Source organism: Drosophila montana, unplaced genomic scaffold (genome assembly GCF_035044405.1).
Source record: "Drosophila montana isolate Dmon_TW-CO22-7 unplaced genomic scaffold, ASM3504440v1 contig_3733_1, whole genome shotgun sequence".
In the NCBI taxonomy this organism is placed as follows: domain Eukaryota; kingdom Metazoa; phylum Arthropoda; class Insecta; order Diptera; family Drosophilidae; genus Drosophila; species Drosophila montana.
In genome coordinates this window covers 1,207,438-1,226,411 of record NW_026998620.1, presented here as the reverse complement: position 1 = coordinate 1,226,411, position 18,974 = coordinate 1,207,438, and the positions used below count along the sequence as shown (strand labels likewise).

The window sequence follows — 18,974 nt, the reverse complement described above, 5'->3', positions numbered from 1 at the left end:
ATGTGCGTCCAGTTAGCATCTGTTATTTAGCGTTGATCTTTGGAGCCTGGTGTCGGAACCGGAATTAAATATAACGTGCATTTCGATTCATTATCTGTGAACAATCAATGTAAATATAGGTAAAAATATGTTGTGTAGGTATAAATATGTATAAATGTATTTTTATGTTGGACAGAGAATTCAGTAATTGGTACAAGCTGCTCTGCTGGCCATTTTCTATGAAATAAGTTAGTAGAATTCTAATTTTGTACTGTCATTGTTGTACGGGTTAGCAACATTGTTCATGCACTATGTATTTTTAAGGTTATCTACGTTAAGCTCAAGGCTTTAATCGATCTGGAAAAGAAGATATTTAAAGATTGGTAAACATTTATTGTAAGCCCTTTTCTTGTTTATGTTAAAATCTGCAACTAAATAAATAATAACAGAAAAATTATTAAGATTTTTATAATGTTGCTTAAAGTCTATTTGAAACATTTCTTAGGAACGAATCACGTTAGTGATTCCGGTTCCGGTCCCGCTTCAAAAGTTCCAAAAATCGACACAAAGTGATCCATGTTATGTTAACTCTTTTATTGGCCTGTAAAATAACAGGTGGTTCAATAAACATCTGTTAAGGTAGAAGATGCAGAACAAATATCGTGCTTACAGAAGAAGAAATAAAAATAAATAGAATTTAACAGTTTTGTATAGAATGTTGCAGGCGTTGGACTTGATAAAAAGCAGGTAAAAACTTGGGTTTTATTTGTATGCAAAATAACGGCACTTTTTATGTTTTAATATAAATGTTTGTTTTTTCTTTCAATTGGTGAATTGATTCTTGAAGGTGAACTCCGGATGCTGCTCCACACTGCAAGAAATGAGTGTTTAGTTTTGTTATTGGATAAGGTTTATGATTGCTGAACTTACCCGCGTATAGCGGCAAAATCACAAACGCGTATGTTCTTGTCCAAGGCCGACAGCCTGGCCACCTCCTCCGCGCTCAGCTGGAAGTCAAACACATCCAAATTTTGCTTGAGACGCGCCTCGTTTGTGCTCTTCGGTATGGCCACGACGCCCGTGTCGATGATCCAGCGCAGCAGCACCTGGGCGGGTGTCTTCTTGTGCGCGGCGGCAATCTCCTTGACCTCGGCTATGTCCATCAGATCCGGTAATTCGCGCACGATACCGGCGGAAGCATTGAGCTTGGCCATGCCCTTGGAGCCGAGCGGCGAGTAAGCGGTAACGACCACGTTCTCCGCCTTGCAAAAGTCAACGAGATCACGTTGCTGCAGATAGACATGATACTCGATCTGATTGTTGGCCGGACGTATTTTGCAGTTCTGCAGAAGACGTGCTAACTGCTCCTTGCTAAAGTTCGAGACGCCAATCGATTTGGTCAAACCACTTGCGACCAGTTTCTCCATTTCCGCCCAGACGGCGGCATGATTGGTCGATTTGTCCACCTTGACGCGACCCTCGTCGTCAAACTGAAAGCTGCCATCCGCATTGCCGAGTAAGGCAAAGGGTGTGTGCACCAGATACATGTCCACATAGTCCAGCTGCAAATTGGCCAGCGACTGCTTAAAGGTTGGCTCCACATCATGCGGCCGATTAGCTGAGGGAAATAAAAGGATAATGTTGGATTGTACTTATTTATGGAGAGGGCTCCTCAGGCTTACCAGTGGGTGGCAATTTGGTTACAATATACAGCTCCTCCCGCTTTACTTTGCCCGCATCCAGCCAGCGCTTGAGCACGCGTCCAATTGCCTTCTCATTGCGATAGATTAGTGCTGTGTCGATGTGTCTATAGCCCGCTGCCAGGGCAAGATCCAATGCGGGTTCGATTTCATCATCGGGCGCCTATGTGTGTGGGAATTGGAGTGATTTTAAGATTGAGGTTTATTATATCAACACCTCCTAAGTTCAGTTGAAGGCGTTATAATTTGAAACGATGTCCCTACAAACATATAACATACATATGTGTATATGTGTATGTAAACCGAATGTTCGTTTGCTTATATTTTTCTATGTAAATTAGTTTCACTGTCAAAGCCGGCCGGACTACTATATCATAAAGCTAGCATAGGTACTGATGTTCGAAGATTATGTCTTGTATCTACAAGATTTCATACATATGTATGTGGCGATCTGGCATTACAGAAATTTATACTTATTATGAATTTCACAATATTACGAAAAGTAAATACAACACATTCTAGATCGAGATTCCTGCTGATTAATGATTACCTGCCAAGTGCCAATGCCGATGACAGGCATTTTCTCTCCATTGTTGAGTGTCAAGAATTTAGTGCAAGCCATTATTAATTTCCACTTGTTGAGTTGAATATTAAGAAGCGATAACAACAGCTAACACAACTGTTCTGACTGAATATTCCAAGTGGAATAAATGAGCGTTCAGCTTTTCCGGCAATATATAGACAGAGAGGGCTTTTGGAACAAAAGCTCTTTTTCAAAATACTTGATGCAAGATACCGACTGTCTATTACTTATGTATGTTTAAATCTGAAATTCTAAAGGAAGAAATCTACCAAAATTAAAAATTCATATTTTATAAGTTTACTTAAAATGTATATTTGAAAATGTATTAGGAGCGAAAACAAAATCGTGAGTGTTTCCGGTTCCGCTTCAAAAGTTCCAAAAATCAACGCAAAATGATCCATGTTATGTTAGCTCTGTTATTGGCCTGTAAAATAACAGCTGGTTCAATAAACACATCTGTTGGCGTAGAAGAAGCAGAACAACTATCGTGCTTACGGAAGAAGAAACAAAAATAAATACAATTTTACAGTTTTGTAAAACTTAACAATAAAGCGAATAATTTAACTGGCGCCATGGCTCATTACAAGGGTGCCGCCAGCGAGGCTGGGCGAGCTGCACAGCTGATGAAGAAGCGCGAGATCCAACAGCAGGAGATCGAGTTTCGGAAAAAGAAAATTGAGGAGGAGCTGAAGCTGGATAAGATTGAGAACAAGTTTGCGACACACTACGATGCCGTGGAACAGCAGCTCAAGTCGTCGACCATTGGCCTGGTCACGCTGGATGAGATGAAGGCCAAACAGGAGGACATCGTGCGGGAACGTGAAAAGAAACTAGCACAAAAGAAGGATGAAAAGGATCGGGAGAAACAGCGTGCACTGGAAGCCATACAAGCTGAAAAAAACAAACAGAAACGACAAATACAGGCGTTATCCTTTAATCTAGACGACGACGAGGAGGAGCAGGACCAAGACGAAGTTGAGCTGGAGGAAAACATATTCGTGAAGCCCAAGGCAGCCAAGTGGACCGAGATACAGCAAGATGTCGCGCCGGTCAAGAAGAAGAAAATATGCAAAAATCCCGATGTGGACACGTCGTTTCTGCCAGATCGCGATCGCGAGGAGCAGGAAAATCGATTGCGCGAACAACTGCGTCAGGAATGGGTTATGCAGCAGGCCGAACTCAAAGACGAAGACATCTCAATCACATTCAGTTACTGGGACGGTTCCGGCCACAGGAGAAACGTGCTCATGAAAAAGGGCAACTCAATCTATCAGTTCCTGCAGAAATGCCTGGAGCTGCTGCGCAAAGAGTTCATCGAGCTGAAAACCGTGATGGCCGATCAACTCATGTACGTCAAGGAGGATTTGATATTGCCGCATCACTACTCCTTCTACGACTTCATTGTGACCAAGGCACGCGGCAAATCCGGGCCGCTCTTCCAGTTCGATGTGCACGACGATGTCCGCATGATAAGCGACGCCTCCGTCGAGAAAGAGGAATCGCATGCGGGCAAAGTGCTGCTGCGTTCATGGTATGAGCGCAACAAGCACATATTCCCAGCCAGTCGGTGGGAGCCATATGATCCCACCAAGTCCTACGACAAATACACAATCAAGGATAAGGATAAAGATAAGAGCAAAAAGTAAATCTGATCCTCTTAAATGCAGTCCCATTTTACATACAAAATACATTTATTGAAATTCAAATTCTCTTTTACTGTTTTCAACACTGGCAGCCAACTGATCCCGCCTGCATACACGCATACATAAAAATTGTTCCCAAATTAAATTCCAAAATAAGTGTTGCATGTCCGAATGATCCATAGCTTAATTTTTCTTTTGGGCTTGTATTGAATGTTCTTAAGAAAAAACAATAAAAATTATAATAAAACAATACATTTATAAATGTACATTAACAGAGCTGCAACATTGCGATGCAGAGGGTTAATACTGCTATGTGCAGCTTGAAACACTGTTGATGTTTTGCAGCACTGTTACTGTTACAACATCTGACCACAGCGGCGGACGCCAATCTTTAAATAACAATGCAACAGTCTCAAAACAATATTTTGTGTGTGGGCACCAAAGCGTCTGGACGTGAAACCGTAACAGTTGCTCAGTTAGCGGGTAAGAATCAAATGACAAATTCCGCTACCTACCAGAACTGTTGTATGTAACTATAACGAAGTGCATTTGTGTGCATATCTAAAGGTGTATAGTAAATGCATTAGTGTGTGTGTAAATACTAACTTTTAACGGCCACGCGCCAAGAGAGAATTGTGTGCAATTAAAATGTTGGTTGGTTTTTAGGGTGAACCTGTCATTCAATCTAACGCGTTTTGAATTTATGAGCGAAAAAAACAAACCGAAAAAGTTAACAAAAAAAAAAAGGAAAAAATATAATCGAAGTGATTGGAATTTGTTTTGTAAACTGGTTCGTTGTTTTTGTTTTTGTTTTTGTCTCTCACTCTCACCCGTTCACCTGCTTTGTGCTGTTGTTGCAATAACCGCAGCCAACTCTCTTGGAATTGGCCAAAATGCTGGCCATTCTTCGAGCACATGCAATACACTTAATAGCAAGCTTTCGTTTTTCATTTTTTAATTATACACTTTTCGCTTAGAGCAGCAAATTTTTGTGTGCTTGATAAGATTGTGTGCCAGATAGGAAGTACAATGTGTTAATCATTTATTTTATTATTTAATTGCAGGATTTAATCGAGTGCCCCGTTAAGAGGCTTCAACCGAAACAAAAAACCAAAAAAAAAAAACGCGGCAAAAGTTCAACAATTAAAATGAGATATTTTGGCGGCATTGAAGGGTAAGTAAGGTCGACAGCTGCTCTTAAAACATGAACTCCCGTCAATATACTCTGTATCTAACAATCCATCAAGTGCGCAATTGTTTAACAATGAGCTAGTTTATTGCTTTTGCGCGACAATTACTTATCAATGGGATCAGTTGCAACAAGCCCCTTTATAGTGATTTTTTCTTATATATTGCTTTAATCAATGCATATTTTTATTGCCCTGCACAAACATTGGCATTAGATAAAAAACACAACAGAATTAGAAACGCTTTTTAAATACATGGAGAGCCCAGAAACCGACGCAAGCCGGAAAGTTATCGCTGAGATAAATCAATTAAGCTCGACCTTAACCTTTTCAGAGTCAGCTGGGATTACAGAAAGATCGTCATACAAGTTGGGGTTGTAAGGGGGAGGGAGAGGCAGCGCTAGAATTCAGAAACACGCGATCTGATACGAGGAACATATGTCGAAGATTTCTGACTGCAAAAGATGCTCTTTCTGCATTCGTATTTGTCTCCTTTGTATTTATCCCTGTGGCATCTTCCCGGCTGTTGTCGGTTCCTAAGATCTCTTCTTTAACACATTGTGTCCGAACTCTGGCGAGGAATAAGATGAAAGCCACACGCAGATCTCAGATAACTCCAACTATCTCGAGTCAGCAGCTTATGCATCTTTATATTTTTGTTTTTATTAATATCTTATATCGAATTGTTAAAAAACTTTAAGCTGACCTGATAAATTTGACCAGCTTTGTCTCGGGAATCTTTTTGTTCTTGGTAATCGTGCGCTGTCCATTCATAAAGGGCACCAGCACCTCGGGTATCTGTATGGAGTCGGCGCTCTGATACGACTCAACGAGGGCGATCAGCAGGCGGGGAATAGCCGTTGCGGTGCCATTGAGGGTATGGGCATGGACAAGAGCCGAGTCGCGGGCACGATTGTATTTAACATTTAGCCGCTTGGCCTGGTAATCCGTGCAGTTGCTGCAGCTGGAAATTTCGCCCCACATCTGGCGGCCCGGCAACCAGGCTTCTATGTCGTATTTCTGATACGCGGGCGCACCCAGCTCACAGGGCGGCATATCGAGCAGTCGAAAATTGATGCCTAACTGCTTGAAAAGATCAATTTCAATGTTCTTGAACTCTTCGAGCATTGCATCAGACTGTTCGGGCGTGGCAATGGCAAACATTTCCACCTTGGTGAACTGATGCACCCGGTAAATGCCCTTCTCCTCGTGCAGACCCGACGTCTCGGCACGATAACAACGACTCACGGCGGCCACTTTTACTGGCAGCTCCCACTCCATTAGCTGTCTGTTGGCAAAGAAGCCGGCGAGCGCCATTTCGGATGTGCCCGAAAGGCATTCGCCCGTGTCCAGTTTGTAGACTTGTGTGCGCTCGCCCTCGGTGCGCATGCCGCAGTTCTCGATTATCTCCCTGGGCAGTATGTCGGGCACTGAGATTAGCTTAAAGCCATGTCTGGTGAGTGACCGCAGCGCATACTGTATAATGGCCTGCTCCAGCATGGCCAGCTGACCCGTTAAGTAGTAGCTCTTGTGTCCCGTGTAGTTGCCCAGGTGTTCCATGCGATACAGACTCAATGCACGCGCCAGTTCCGAGAACTCCTTGGCGCCTTGTTGCGGCAGCACCCGATGCTTATAGTTGGCCAGCTCCATCGGCTGATTGTCATAGGCAAGCAGGCGCGGATGCGTGGCATTCGGCAGCTGCTGCAGCTCAGCCGCCAGCTGCAGGCGTAACACATCCTCTGTCTGCCCGCCTTGCCGCAGTGCCTCCACCAGCTGGCGTATGCGTGGCACATTGTTCTTGTGCTGTCGCATTTGCACATTCTGCTCCAGCTCGTCCAGCTGGGCACTGGTTAGCGCCGGTTCGTCAGCTGCGTCATGTGCCTGCGTTGTTGTTGTTGTTGTCATTAGCCGCTGCGTTGGGCTCTGCCGGCACAGCAGCAGCAGCTTGCGTACATTTGTCAGCAGCTTCATTTCAATTCAATTGACGATTTTTTCTATTAATATAGCACGTTGAATGGTTTTAATTAGTTCGCGGCACATTTGCTGCCACACAGCACGCACTTTCCAATGTCTTGAAATGCTCAATTAACAAAATTAAACACAGTTTATTGTGCAATACGATTGTTTGTGTGCGGCGATATGGCAGCACCATTTTCTACAGTGCTGCCAGCTGGCCGACTCATTCGTGACGTCACAATGTTTTCGTTAAAGGGTGCAAGCGCCAAGCTTATCTTAGCTATAGCAAAAAGCCAATTTATATATTTATCAACAAAATGCAAACACGTTTAGCTAATAATCCCCCACTGCAGATAACACACAATAGCACATGTTGCTGTTCCGCAATTCACCATGCATTTATCTGAATTGAGGCGCGTTTAGATTGCAGTTCAACAAGCTGGCAACTGGCGCGCACAATAACGGCAATTGAATGGGGGAGCACTGACAATAAGCGCACACACAACCACACACACACACACATGTATATATATTATGTATATATGTATATCTTAATGTGACCTGGGCTTGTTAAATTTATGTTCAATTTACCCGCATTGATGTCTTATATCTCAAAAATAAACACATTCACTAGATCTATAAAAATAAATAAATGCAGGTCAAGTAATTAAAGCGAAATATCAAGGCATATAAATATAGGAGGGAAATTTGAATTTATAGAATTCGGGATATTATGAAATCGAAAAAATAAAACTGTTTACAGTTTCAGATACTTATTATTGTATTATTAAAACTTAAAGGTAAGGAAATAAAATTGTGCTTTTAAGATTCTTATTCTCGAGAACCTTCTTAGTTTTTCCTCTTTTTTCTTGAGAAGTTTTTAAAATCCATGATAAATAAATATAAACATATAACCTAAAAAATATTTATAGTATTTTTAAATTAAATTTAGATAGGTATACAAAACTTTATTAAACTTAATCCAAATATGAAATTTTAAATGCATAAAAGTCGGAAATTGATAAGGCACGTGAGGCCATCTATTGTAGCCTCTTTGAAAATTGATTAATTTAATAAACGTAACCAAATATAGAACAGTTTTAATATCAATTTGCTCAATTGGGTTGACTTAATTGAATTACTATTGATAGAGACGTTCGTAAATAGGCATTGTTCCCGGTCATGACCCTAAAGCATCACAATAGTCGAACAATAGCATCCAACCGGATGCACATGGCGACTTTACAAATTTCAGATATACATATAATATATATATATACTTTTTTGCAGCGGTGCAACGCACTCCCATTTGGTGATCTGCGATGAGAGCGGCGAATCTGTGGGCACGGCCAGCGGCCTGGGCACAAATCATTGGGGCATTGGCATACCGACATGTGCGAGGCGCATTGCCGACATGGTGGAGCGTTGCAAGGATGAGGCCAAGATACCAAAGGACACACCACTGACGAGCTTGGGTCTGAGCTTGAGCGGCTGTGAGCAGGTGGCGTATGAAGAATCCGGCTGATGGGAATCGCATGACTAAATCTCTTTGCTTAACTAGGAGGCTACCAATCGTGAGCTGGAGCAGGAGCTGCGCAGCATATATCCCAATCTGGCCGAGAGCTATGCAGTGTCGAGCGATACCATGGGCAGCATGTTTACCGCCACCTCCATTGGCGGCATTGTGCTCATCTCGGGCACGGGCTCCAATTGCCTGCTGCGCAATCCGGACGGCAGCACGGCCAACTGCGGCGGTTGGGGTCATTTTCTCGGGGACGAGGGCAGCGGTGAGTGCCATTGTGATGTTGTCTTTCCCACAAAGCCAATTATTATCAGCAACACGACCCAGTTGCGATTAGGATTTGCTGATAGCATTCGATGGACGGCTAATCATAGCTTCATGGGCAAATGTATGAGTAATTGTCATTTAATTGTTTTTTGCAGCTTGGTACATATCATATCGCGCCATCAAGCTGGTCTTTGACGACATGGACAACCTGGAGAAGTCGCCGCTGCCCATCGAGCAGACCTGGTCGCTCATCCGCGAGCATTTCAGCATAGAGACACGCTACGATATGCTGCCGCATTGCTATGCCAAATTCGACAAACCCTTCTTTGCCAATCTGTGCAAGAAGCTGGCCCAGAATGCGGAAGCCGGCGACAAGCTGGCCTTGTCGCTCTTCCATGAGGCTGGTGTCCTGTTGGCACGCATGATTAAGTCGCTGCTGCCCAAGGTGCACAGGGATCTGGTCAAGTCCGGCGATCTGAGTGTCGTCTGCGTGGGCTCTGTGTGGAGTAGCTGGAACCTGCTGCAGGAGGCTTTCATCTCGGAGATCTCCAAAATGAGCATCGATTACAATCTCAAGCTGGTGCGCATCACCAAGAGCAGTGCCTACGGCGCCTGCTACCTGGGCGCCGACAGTGCCAAATTCGATTTGCCCCGCAACTATGCCGATAACTTTACGGTGCTGCACATCCATCCGGGCAGCGGTCCGGCAAAAAATGGGCTCCCAATTAAGGACTGTTAGCGTAAAATAATTGTATTACTCAGGCATTCCAAAATGGTTCAGTGAATAAAACAAACCTATATACAAATCAAAAATATTGCGGAAAGGAAATTATTGATTAGCAATTATAAAATGTGAATAAGATATACAATTATATATAATGTAGATAAACAATTGTATTCCTCACGCCAGATAAAGAACCCAGTTTAAAAGGGTTTGTTAGAAATACGTATGAAAATTTTATTCGATAAAGTTCATTGTATTAAGTTTATGTGTGTGTTGTGTATATCATATATATATCGTATATATAATCAATTCTGTTACATATGCATATATGCTCCGGCATATAAATAATTTGATTTATATGCGCGCCGGCTAATTGGCTGTTTCACTTTTTATTTAATACTCTTTCTTTATTTTTTTTTAAAACTGTATTTTAGCGTTTAAAGCCAATTTATTCATTGCCCATTTGTCAATTCTTTGGCTAATTTGATTCTCGCATAATTAAGCAAAATTAATGTTTTTCTCTATTTTTAGTAATTAACTGAGCTGCACATTAAGGGTACATAGAAAAATTGTAGCGTGGAATTTTGGTAAATCTATAAATCTAGAGCAGCGTATAATTTGCATAATTCCATATACATAATGTGTAGAGTAAACCACAAAAAAAAGTAATAATAAACAATTGTAATAAAATCGAATGTATATATCTCTGGCTGGCATATACATTGTTTTGATTTGCAAAACTCAGCGTACATGCCCGCATATTGTGTGAGTAGCTTGTAATTCTGATTAAATATTAACGTAAGTGCCTACGATTAGCTTAAATGCAACATATGACATGCTCAATTGTTCATGCTTTGCCGCAGCTTTTGTGGATCCTGATAGTGCGACGACGAGGATATGACCGAGGGATGCTGTGGCGGCGGAAAGCAGCGCACATGCTCCACATTTGAGCCCTCACCGTCGCCGCCCTTCAGATATTTGTTAAGTATTGAAAAGATTTGTGAGTTTAATACTTGAAAGCGTCTAATGCGATCCACCATGCGCTTCAGTTGCTGCAACAAGAAGTGAAATTATTAATTGGGATTCGATTTTGAATTCATGGCCTACTTACAATGCCTTTAACATCCTCATCTTTGCCATCGACGCGCTGCACGCGCAATATGTGATAGCAAAAGTCGAGCGCCTCGAAGCGTCGCTGCTGGCCAAGCAGCACAATCATGACGCAGCCAGCCCAGTTGAGGCCCTCGCCGAACAGCTCCTCGATGGTGTACTCGGTGCCGCGCACTGGTATACAATAGACAAACTGCAGTGCGGACCACAGGCGATGAAATTCGGAGCACTCATCCACGTGTATGATGCCATTGGCGGGCGGTGGCCCACACCAGACGGGATCATCCAAATAGCTCTTCACGCGATTCAATATTACCTCAAAGATGCTCAGGCCGCAACAAAGACGCTCGCGTGTCAGCAAATCTCCCTCTCGTGCTATCATTGCTTGCTGTGGTTAAAAACGATAGAAATATAAGTTTAATAGTGGATATTATTCGGCGTCGCACGGGTTAATGAAAAATGAATACAAACTACGAACATATACGAAGACTATCTACTTGCTAAACAGTTTAGAATAGCAGACTTTATACGAGGAAGAGAAGGCTCCTAGCAGAATACTCTGTAATGTTTGTTATCATCATCACAGAGCTTTTGAATGAATATTACACCAAGCATGGTTCGACGATTAATTAATGACAGCAGATTAATAATCAGACGTTGATGGTAACCGCACACGAGGATCCCAATTTAAGCCACAAAGGACAAACAACCAGAATTGTTTCTGTACAGATTGAATTCTGTCTTGATGAATCGAATATTGTGGTGACCAGATACATGAGGCATACTCAAGTATAGGTCGTACCAAAGATAGATAAAGGGTCTTTGTCGTGTACGGATCGTCAAATTCCTTCGACCAACGCTTGATGAAGCTCCAAACAATTATGGACTGTCCACGGTCTTGACATGTGAGTCGAATTTAAGTTTAAGAATGATCCTTAACTTCATTACAATAACTGTTGACACGCTCGAGCAGTAAGCTATCAAGGATGTAAGAAGCCAATTGAGGTGTGCTTCTATAGAAAGTCATTATCTTACATTTAAGAGTTGGTGGATTACATTTTGTAAACCTTGATTAAATGCTTTCAACTTCCCAATATAAAACTACTTGGCATTCGGTTAATTAACAAAAGGTAGCTAGCTCAAATTAGGCTTCTCAGTATTACGCTATTCTTTATGATGTAATCATGAATCAGTAAATAGCCAGTCGGCATAATCAGTTAAGTGAGTCACCCACTATTTACCTTGGCTGTACCAATTTTCTCCACGTTGGAAACGATTTGCAGATTTGCAAACTGAGCCTCCAGACGTTTCTGCTTGGCCTCCGGTTTTTCATTCTCTGTAAACATTAAATGTACATCATAAATATTATTATTATTTTAAGCTGATCTATTCAGACGCACCTTTGCAGAATGGACGCGGAAAGATGTTTTGGAAGAGCGCCGCATGCAGCAGATCGCACACCTCCTCCTGCGACAGGGCCTGCTCGATGAGCAGGCAGAAGATGATGCAGTTGCCAAACTCTCTAAACGATTGAAATAGCTCCGTTTTGGTATCCGGATATTGCACAATGTCCGTTAGATGCGCCTGGTAATAGCTGAGCACGCCGGGCGATCCATATTCGCAGCGCGGCAACTTGCAAGATTTTGGCATTGCAATCATCAGAGTTTTGGTGAACTGCAGCAACGAGCCCTGTATCAGCGGCTTGACAATGTCCTTCAGTATAATGTCCATGACGACTGCGATGCCCTGATAGCCCAGCAGCCGGCACATGGCATGAAAATGCGGTGCACCCACAAAGCCCGTATACTGGCCAAACTGTGTGGAGTACGCAGCATTCAGCTGCTTTGAGCCCCATAGATAATAATGCGACATCTGCGAGGGTTTCTCACGCTGTATGGCCTGTGTGGACGACAAATTGACCTTGGTGCGTATAAAGCTGCAAAAACAAGGATGGGTTAGATATTTAATACTGTGCTATATAAAAGGATTAGCAGTAGAGCCCTGCATCGGTTCGATGTGAGACAAAACACGCACAAACATAAGCTAAAGTGTCGAGTTTTGTAGCGTGCTCGATCAGCTCGAGCTTACTTTTTTGATTGTACCAAGTTTTTAGAAGAAGTTGGTCGACTCAATATATTGTCTGCAGTGCTCTAGTTTAAGTGCTCGAAAGGCGCTTTGGATGACTCGATGCAGAGCTCTAATTAAGCAGCTTACCGATTTGTGGCCGCATTATAGCAGTAATTAACCAGAAAATCGTAATTCAATTCGACGAAAACATGCAATGTGATCCGACCATAGGGCGCCAGCACATTATGATTAGCCTCCTTGACCATGCCATCAAAGTTATCCAATGCCAAATACTTGCTGAGCATTTTGTGACAAATGCGATTGGCTTCCAAAAGCCCCTCAAGTTCCTGCGCAAATAAAAATAGACCAAAGTTGAGCTTGTGGTTGGGTTTGTGGCTAATGTTCGGCTTACCACAATGCCTGTGATGTCGTTGCCCTCGAAGCGGCTGATGGCCAATTCGATGCTCTTGTGCATGCTTGCATTGATGCGTTGTGTAATCAGTTTGTTCAGGTCAATGGAACGGCCTGGAAAGCAAGCACATGTAGTCAAATAGTTGTAACTAGAGTTGGGAGTTCCCAGCTGACTTACCCAAGAGCTGCACATGTCGTTGCTTTAGCAGCGTCTCGTAGCGATTATTGCGTGGATATGATTGGAAATTGAAGCCAAGCACCTCGCACTCCAGGCGAAAACGTTTATCCAAGAAAATGCTGCAAGGAAACAAGTGACAATGTTCTAATTAAATGAGCCCGACTAGCAGATACCCTGCACCCAGTTCCCTTCATGAACTTATTGAAAAACTCTAGATCCTAGATCTTTCAATGCTAATAATCTATATTTATCAATTTTAGTTAAGTGTGAGAAGCTCGATGAAAGGATAAAATTTATCTGAAATAATCAAAATTTATAGTCTATAGTCTGTAGACAGACGAACAAGTGTAGATGGACTTTCAGATATATTATACCCATTCATTTATAAATATTCTATGGGAACATGGCACAAAATAAAGCTTCGTGTCCATCTGAGGATCCAAAATAGGACTCACCTGCCCGCCAGCTGCTTATAGTGGGCGAATATCTGTTCGCTTAGCTTATAGACAAACTGATCAAAGCATAAATTGACCTCGGCCTCCACCTCGTCGTAGAGGAATTGCTTGCGGAAGACAGTCAGCGCATAATGTGCCGAATCGTTGTACAAGTCCAAGGGATACAAGACGAATCTGAAATAAAAATAGTTGTTAATTATCTTAATCAGATAGTTTGGGTTAGAAACCTACTCCATCATGGATGGCTCCTTGGTCTGGAGTATGTGATCAGTTAATATCCAAGGCATAGACATTTCAATAGGGAACTGTATGCGTTTCTCCATGGTGATCAAATCCTTGCATTCCTCGTTGTGCTGATGCCGCACCAGGCACTTGTTCACCTTGCGGCCCATGGTCATTTCCAGGTAGAACTCGCGATACCATAGCTGGGATAGATCGCAGCACTTTTGCAGCGTGTCACTCAGATTGAGCAAGTAGCTCCAATAGAAGGATGTCTTGTGGAACGTATCGATCTGCATGAGGCAGTTGCCATCGATGTCCTTTCGCAGCGTTCGCTTGCCGCCACTCTTGTCGGCAATCAGGGACTCCAGCATGGTGCGGACCATGTACAGCTGCGTGGATGAGGGGCCCACATTCAGGCGGGGCACATGTATGCGAAAGCCACCATCGGGATCCTTCTTGCCCTTGGACACCGGATCGTCGGTGGGTTCAAAGCCCTTCTGCCAATCGGCTGAGGTTTCACGCACAGACATAATGATGCTGCGTATCAAATCCTTCTTGTTTTTGACCGCCTTGCGGAGCGGTTCACGTAGCGTTAGCTGCACAAAGTCCTGCAGCTCGGAGTAGATATTGCGTCTTATTGCTTCACAGAGCACCGTCTCGATGCGTGCCATTAGCACCTGAAGGCCCTTGATCATGGCAATTACCTCGATCAGTGCGAACTTCTCCTCGGATGTGTAATTGTAGCGAGTGGCGCGCTCATATTCCTCCGCCTCCACGGGGCAATCCTTGTTCTGATGATGGTCTGTTGGATGCAGCAGCTTCCAAGAGTACAGCTCGGTGACCACGCTAGTCCACTCGGAGAGCAGCTGCAAGCCGCGCAGTGCAAGATCTGCGGTGATGCGATTCTCCGCATCCGAAGGATTCTCCTTGACAGTGGTGGTCACCTCGTTTGTGTAGCGTGCCAGCTCCGATATATACTTGACATGATCCTCGCGTATCTGCGGCAAATGTACCATCAAGTCCGCCTGTGGACTGATGGCATTTGAGCTGGACAACGGCCATTTGCTGGAATCAAAGTGCTTGCTACGTTTTATGTAATTAAATGGAGCAATTTGCATATCTCCAAAGAGCGGCACCACCTCCAGGTTTTTGAAGATACGATCGATGCGATCCAGACGTATCTTTTTCTTCTGATCCAGCTTGTTGATGTTGCACGCATCGCTGTCCATGAGAAAGAGACCGAAGCCCATGACTTTGACCAGCATGTGCTTCTCCTCGGGCGTCAAATACATTTTCGTTTCAAACATGTGCACACAGATATTGACCACATCAGATAGTAGATCCTCGTAGCCCACGATCTTCTCCAGCGTATCCTTGACGGTGTCACGTATTTTGTTTTGGGTGGCCAAAAACATAGATAGATTCTGCGACTCCTGCAGTGTGTGCGAATCGGACATCACTTTAAGGAACTGCGCAGCACGTCGATAGGTCGAATAATCGTTCTTTACGCTCGACTTCATGTTCTTCAGCTCGTCGAGCACGGCAAACATGTTGATGAATTTGCCCAGGGTCAGCAGATATGCCTCCGATACGAAATCCTTGCGTTTCTCTGCATGACACAGACGCTTCACCTCGCCCGAAAATGCCTCAATTGCCTTGCGTTGAAAGTACATAAAATTGAGTAATTTATTCACTTCCGGCGCCAGCACCTCCACGGTTTTCTCATAGATTTCCACGCGATTGGGCTGCTCATTGGATTTGGGCTGCGGTATGGCGCGGGAGCAGCAGCGCCAGGTGTATAGCATCACAGCATGCTTCTGGCCCTCGTCAAGTAAAACGTTCTGCGGGCCAGGAAAAGCATATTAAAAACAATTAACCAATTGGTATTTTTGGCCTTACCAAATTTGCATGCGTAGTCGCCTCCTCGATGTACTTGGCAATGCCCGTAACAAATCCATTGCGATCCTCAAAATTTGTATCAAAATTTGCCTTGTAGATAATTGAACAGGGCTGGGCCTCAATGCAGGGCTGCTCATCGGGCAGTGGTATCTCGTCCAGCACCTCCACATTGGACAGGGCATCGGCAAGTGTTATCTTTTCGGTCATGTTGCTTTACTTGTCATCACTCTAACTAACGACAACGGAAGTGCAGATAAATATCGCACTCAAAGGCGGGGCTGCAGGCGCTGCGTTTCTCAGACACAAGATTTTCTCAACACAAATACACAAACACAGTTTTTTTTTTGTGTCAATCGCAGAGAGACGCGTGCACGCAGCGTTGCACCAATCGCAATGTATGGGAATGTCTTTTTTAAATTATCGATAGACCGCAGGCAATCATCGTTGGCGCCGGAATGCCTTTACAGTCTTTTCCAGCACTGCAATTAGCCGGCGTCGGTCGTTTGTTCCAGAGCATTTGCTGTCGTGCACGTTTTTTCCTTTCATTTCTGTGCTAAATAAATAAAAAGCTGCAATATGTCCATGTTTTGGGGTAAGTAGTTATTTATTATTTAATTATTGTATTAGAGCTATCATGCCTATGCCAAGCGTGCGCACAGCCGGCTTGTGATTTCAATTTTTTTATCACCACGTGCTTGCGCCCGCTGCAGCGTGGGAATTTTCCGGTTCCTATAACTCGATGTAATATGCAATTGCGTTTTGATTTCTTGCAGGATTAAGTATGAAGCCTAACCGCAAATACACACAAACCATTGTGAAATCGTTCCATATTTCGGGTGTTGCTCTCGACGAGGGCGAGTCCGCCAAACTTTACATTACGGCCGACAAGACCAAGTTTATTGTGGCAACTTTGTCCAAGAGCGTGCCACAAATGGCGCTCGATTTGAACTTCTGCAAGGGCGACAAGATCATGTTCCAAACAACTGGTAAGGCGTATATATATACTCTCTGACACACACCTGTAAACATGTACATTTGCAGGAGATGCTCTGGTTTCCTTGATTGGCTATCTTCACGACGCTGAAGAATCTGACGATGAATTCGAGGACGCAGAATATGAGAATGTTGTCAATGCTTTGAAAAAAGAAAAGGGCATTGCCGGCAACGACAGTGATTCTGAGAATGATGGCAGCGAAGAGGCTGAGGAAGAGGACGATGACGAGGACGAGGATGTGGATGACAGTAAACTAGCTGCTGAATACTCCTCATTCCTTGAGGATGAATCTGGTGACGAAGAGGAGGACGATGAAGATGAGGAAGAGGATGACTCTGAGGATGAGGAGGAGGAAGATGATGCACCCAAGGCCAAAAAAGCCAAAGTCAATGAAACTGCAAAGAAGTCACCCAAGGAACAGAATGGTGTGGCCAAAAAGGAGGGTAAGCAACAGCAGCAGCAGCAGCAACAGCAGCAACAGAAGTCGAAGAAGGACAACAAGAAAGCAGCTGCCGCCGCTCCTGAGGTTAAGAAAGAGCAACCCAAGGCAAAGGATGCCAAGCAAGCTGCCGCTGAGCGCACCATAGTCGGTGGCGTTAAAGTACAGGATTTGCAAAACGGCAACGGACCCGAGGCCAAGCAGGGCAAGCGCGTTTCCGTCTACTATATTGGACGGCTCAAGTCCAACAACAAGACCTTTGACAGCATGCAGAAGGGCAACGGCTTCAAGTTCGCATTGGGCGCCGGCGAGGTCATCAAGGGCTGGGATGTGGGTGTCGTTGGCATGAAGGTGGGCGGCAAGCGTCGCATCACTTGCCCCGCCCACATGGCCTATGGCACTCGCGGCCATCCGCCGACCATTCCGCCAAACTCCACGCTTGTTTTCGATGTTGAGTTGAAGGCTGTGCACTAAACGCTTCTTCAACAATTAGGCAACTAAATATAGGCATTAGGTTTTACGAATGATAACCAAACAACAACAACACCAGCAGATCATTCAGTTATGAATGAGGATATAGTACGCGGAAATATCACAGCGAATTGTGCGCATTTTTTGTTTCATTAATATATAACTATCATACACTTTATTTGCAAAACGTTGATTTAAAATAAAACAGATTTATAGGATAAAAACGGTTTTTCTTTTATTTTCTCAAACAGGCTTTGCGGATTCGTTTGTGGCCGCGGTTTCCGGCAAGCCCACGTCCAGCAGCGGCTCCGCTGGCATTTTCCAATGCTCGAGAACGTAGGGTAAACGTTCGCTGGGATCGGTGCTCCAGTGATGTATGCGACATCTGAGCTTTGCCTGCTCCAGTTTGTTGATCGTTATCGTGCAGCAGAACTCCTTGTTCTCCTTTCGTAGATCGGGCCCCTCGATGCGCTCCTTGGGCAGCGTTATGCACTCTTCTTTGCAGTGGAAGCCCGCCTTTCGCAAGGACGCTTTGATGTGCCACGGCTCCAGCACCCAGGGCTCATCCTTGTTCATGATCACCGCCAGCACAATGGACTCCAGCATGTTGACGGTGCGCTGGGCATACGCTGAGCTGTGTTGCACCGATGACTTTTCCGCCTCGGTTTTCGCATACTTGGCCATGTTCTCCGGCGTTTTGTAGGTCGCCAGGCCGGGCAGCAGCAATTTGTTGTAGACGAAATGCGGCTTCATCGAGACGACATCGCCCTTGTCGCCAACGCCCTCGACAAAGGTCTTGAGCACCACCTCCAGGTTGGGGCGCTTCTTGACGAGCGTGTCCTCCACCAGCTCATAGATAAAGTGCTTCGCTCGCATCCGACGCGGTTTCTCATTGGTCTTGTGTAACAGCGGTTCATATTTGCGCTTCAACACGAACGTGGTCTGTTCGGGTACATGAGAGTTGCTGTTAGTTGACTTAAAGACAGCTCCATAAGGCGGCCACAACTTACCCGCACTTGTTGCTGCAGACTGATTGCGCTTTTTAGCAGATTTAATTGTGTTGCACAGATGTTTTTCAACATTTTGGTCTCTTATCCCGGTTAACTTACTTTTACAATATTATACTATCGAAATCGATACATGCAATCGATAGTTGCAGTTAACAGC

General features: G+C 44.2%; 7 protein-coding genes across 7 annotated transcripts; 3 read left to right on the top strand and 4 right to left on the bottom strand.

Annotated features, from left to right (window-relative positions):
- Positions 1–697: 697 nt before the first annotated feature.
- On the bottom strand, positions 698–2,392 carry LOC135436657 (aldo-keto reductase family 1 member B7-like). Its single transcript, XM_064694340.1, has 4 exons — positions 2,230–2,392; positions 1,662–1,842; positions 910–1,597; positions 698–850 (listed from the first exon to the last, which is right to left on the bottom strand). The coding sequence occupies exons 1-4, from the start codon at positions 2,299–2,301 to the stop codon at positions 802–804; spliced, it is 990 nt and encodes a 329-aa protein (XP_064550410.1). The 5' UTR covers positions 2,302–2,392; the 3' UTR covers positions 698–801.
- A 242-nt stretch (positions 2,393–2,634) lies between these two features.
- On the top strand, positions 2,635–3,968 carry LOC135436655 (protein FAM50 homolog). The gene has a single exon (XM_064694338.1). The coding sequence runs from the start codon at positions 2,835–2,837 to the stop codon at positions 3,906–3,908; it is 1,074 nt and encodes a 357-aa protein (XP_064550408.1). The 5' UTR covers positions 2,635–2,834; the 3' UTR covers positions 3,909–3,968.
- A 294-nt stretch (positions 3,969–4,262) lies between these two features.
- Positions 4,263–9,650, top strand: Nagk (N-acetylglucosamine kinase). Its single transcript, XM_064694339.1, has 5 exons — positions 4,263–4,388; positions 4,970–5,079; positions 8,339–8,549; positions 8,610–8,835; positions 8,993–9,650. The coding sequence occupies exons 2-5, from the start codon at positions 5,054–5,056 to the stop codon at positions 9,574–9,576; spliced, it is 1,047 nt and encodes a 348-aa protein (XP_064550409.1). The 5' UTR covers positions 4,263–4,388; positions 4,970–5,053; the 3' UTR covers positions 9,577–9,650.
- On the bottom strand, positions 5,718–7,226 carry SerRS-m (Seryl-tRNA synthetase, mitochondrial). Its single transcript, XM_064694334.1, has one exon. The coding sequence runs from the start codon at positions 7,061–7,063 to the stop codon at positions 5,789–5,791; it is 1,275 nt and encodes a 424-aa protein (XP_064550404.1). The 5' UTR covers positions 7,064–7,226; the 3' UTR covers positions 5,718–5,788.
- Positions 9,651–10,075: 425 nt separating the features above from the next.
- Sra-1 (Cytoplasmic FMR1-interacting protein Sra-1) lies at positions 10,076–16,243 on the bottom strand. The gene is made up of 10 exons (XM_064694316.1): positions 15,904–16,243; positions 14,014–15,845; positions 13,783–13,956; positions 13,328–13,446; positions 13,151–13,263; positions 12,886–13,085; positions 12,072–12,607; positions 11,913–12,007; positions 10,673–11,059; positions 10,076–10,613 (listed from the first exon to the last, which is right to left on the bottom strand). Exons 1-10 carry the CDS (start codon positions 16,108–16,110, stop codon positions 10,401–10,403), a joined length of 3,876 nt encoding a protein of 1,291 aa, XP_064550386.1. The 5' UTR covers positions 16,111–16,243; the 3' UTR covers positions 10,076–10,400.
- Positions 16,244–16,336: 93 nt separating this feature from the next.
- Fkbp39 (FK506-binding protein 39kD) lies at positions 16,337–18,031 on the top strand. The gene is made up of 3 exons (XM_064694336.1): positions 16,337–16,495; positions 16,677–16,889; positions 16,945–18,031. The coding sequence occupies exons 1-3, from the start codon at positions 16,480–16,482 to the stop codon at positions 17,808–17,810; spliced, it is 1,095 nt and encodes a 364-aa protein (XP_064550406.1). The 5' UTR covers positions 16,337–16,479; the 3' UTR covers positions 17,811–18,031.
- Positions 18,017–18,972, bottom strand: mRpL9 (mitochondrial ribosomal protein L9). Its single transcript, XM_064694342.1, has 2 exons — positions 18,818–18,972; positions 18,017–18,749 (listed from the first exon to the last, which is right to left on the bottom strand). Exons 1-2 carry the CDS (start codon positions 18,887–18,889, stop codon positions 18,051–18,053), a joined length of 771 nt encoding a protein of 256 aa, XP_064550412.1. The 5' UTR covers positions 18,890–18,972; the 3' UTR covers positions 18,017–18,050.
- Positions 18,973–18,974: the final 2 nt, after the last annotated feature.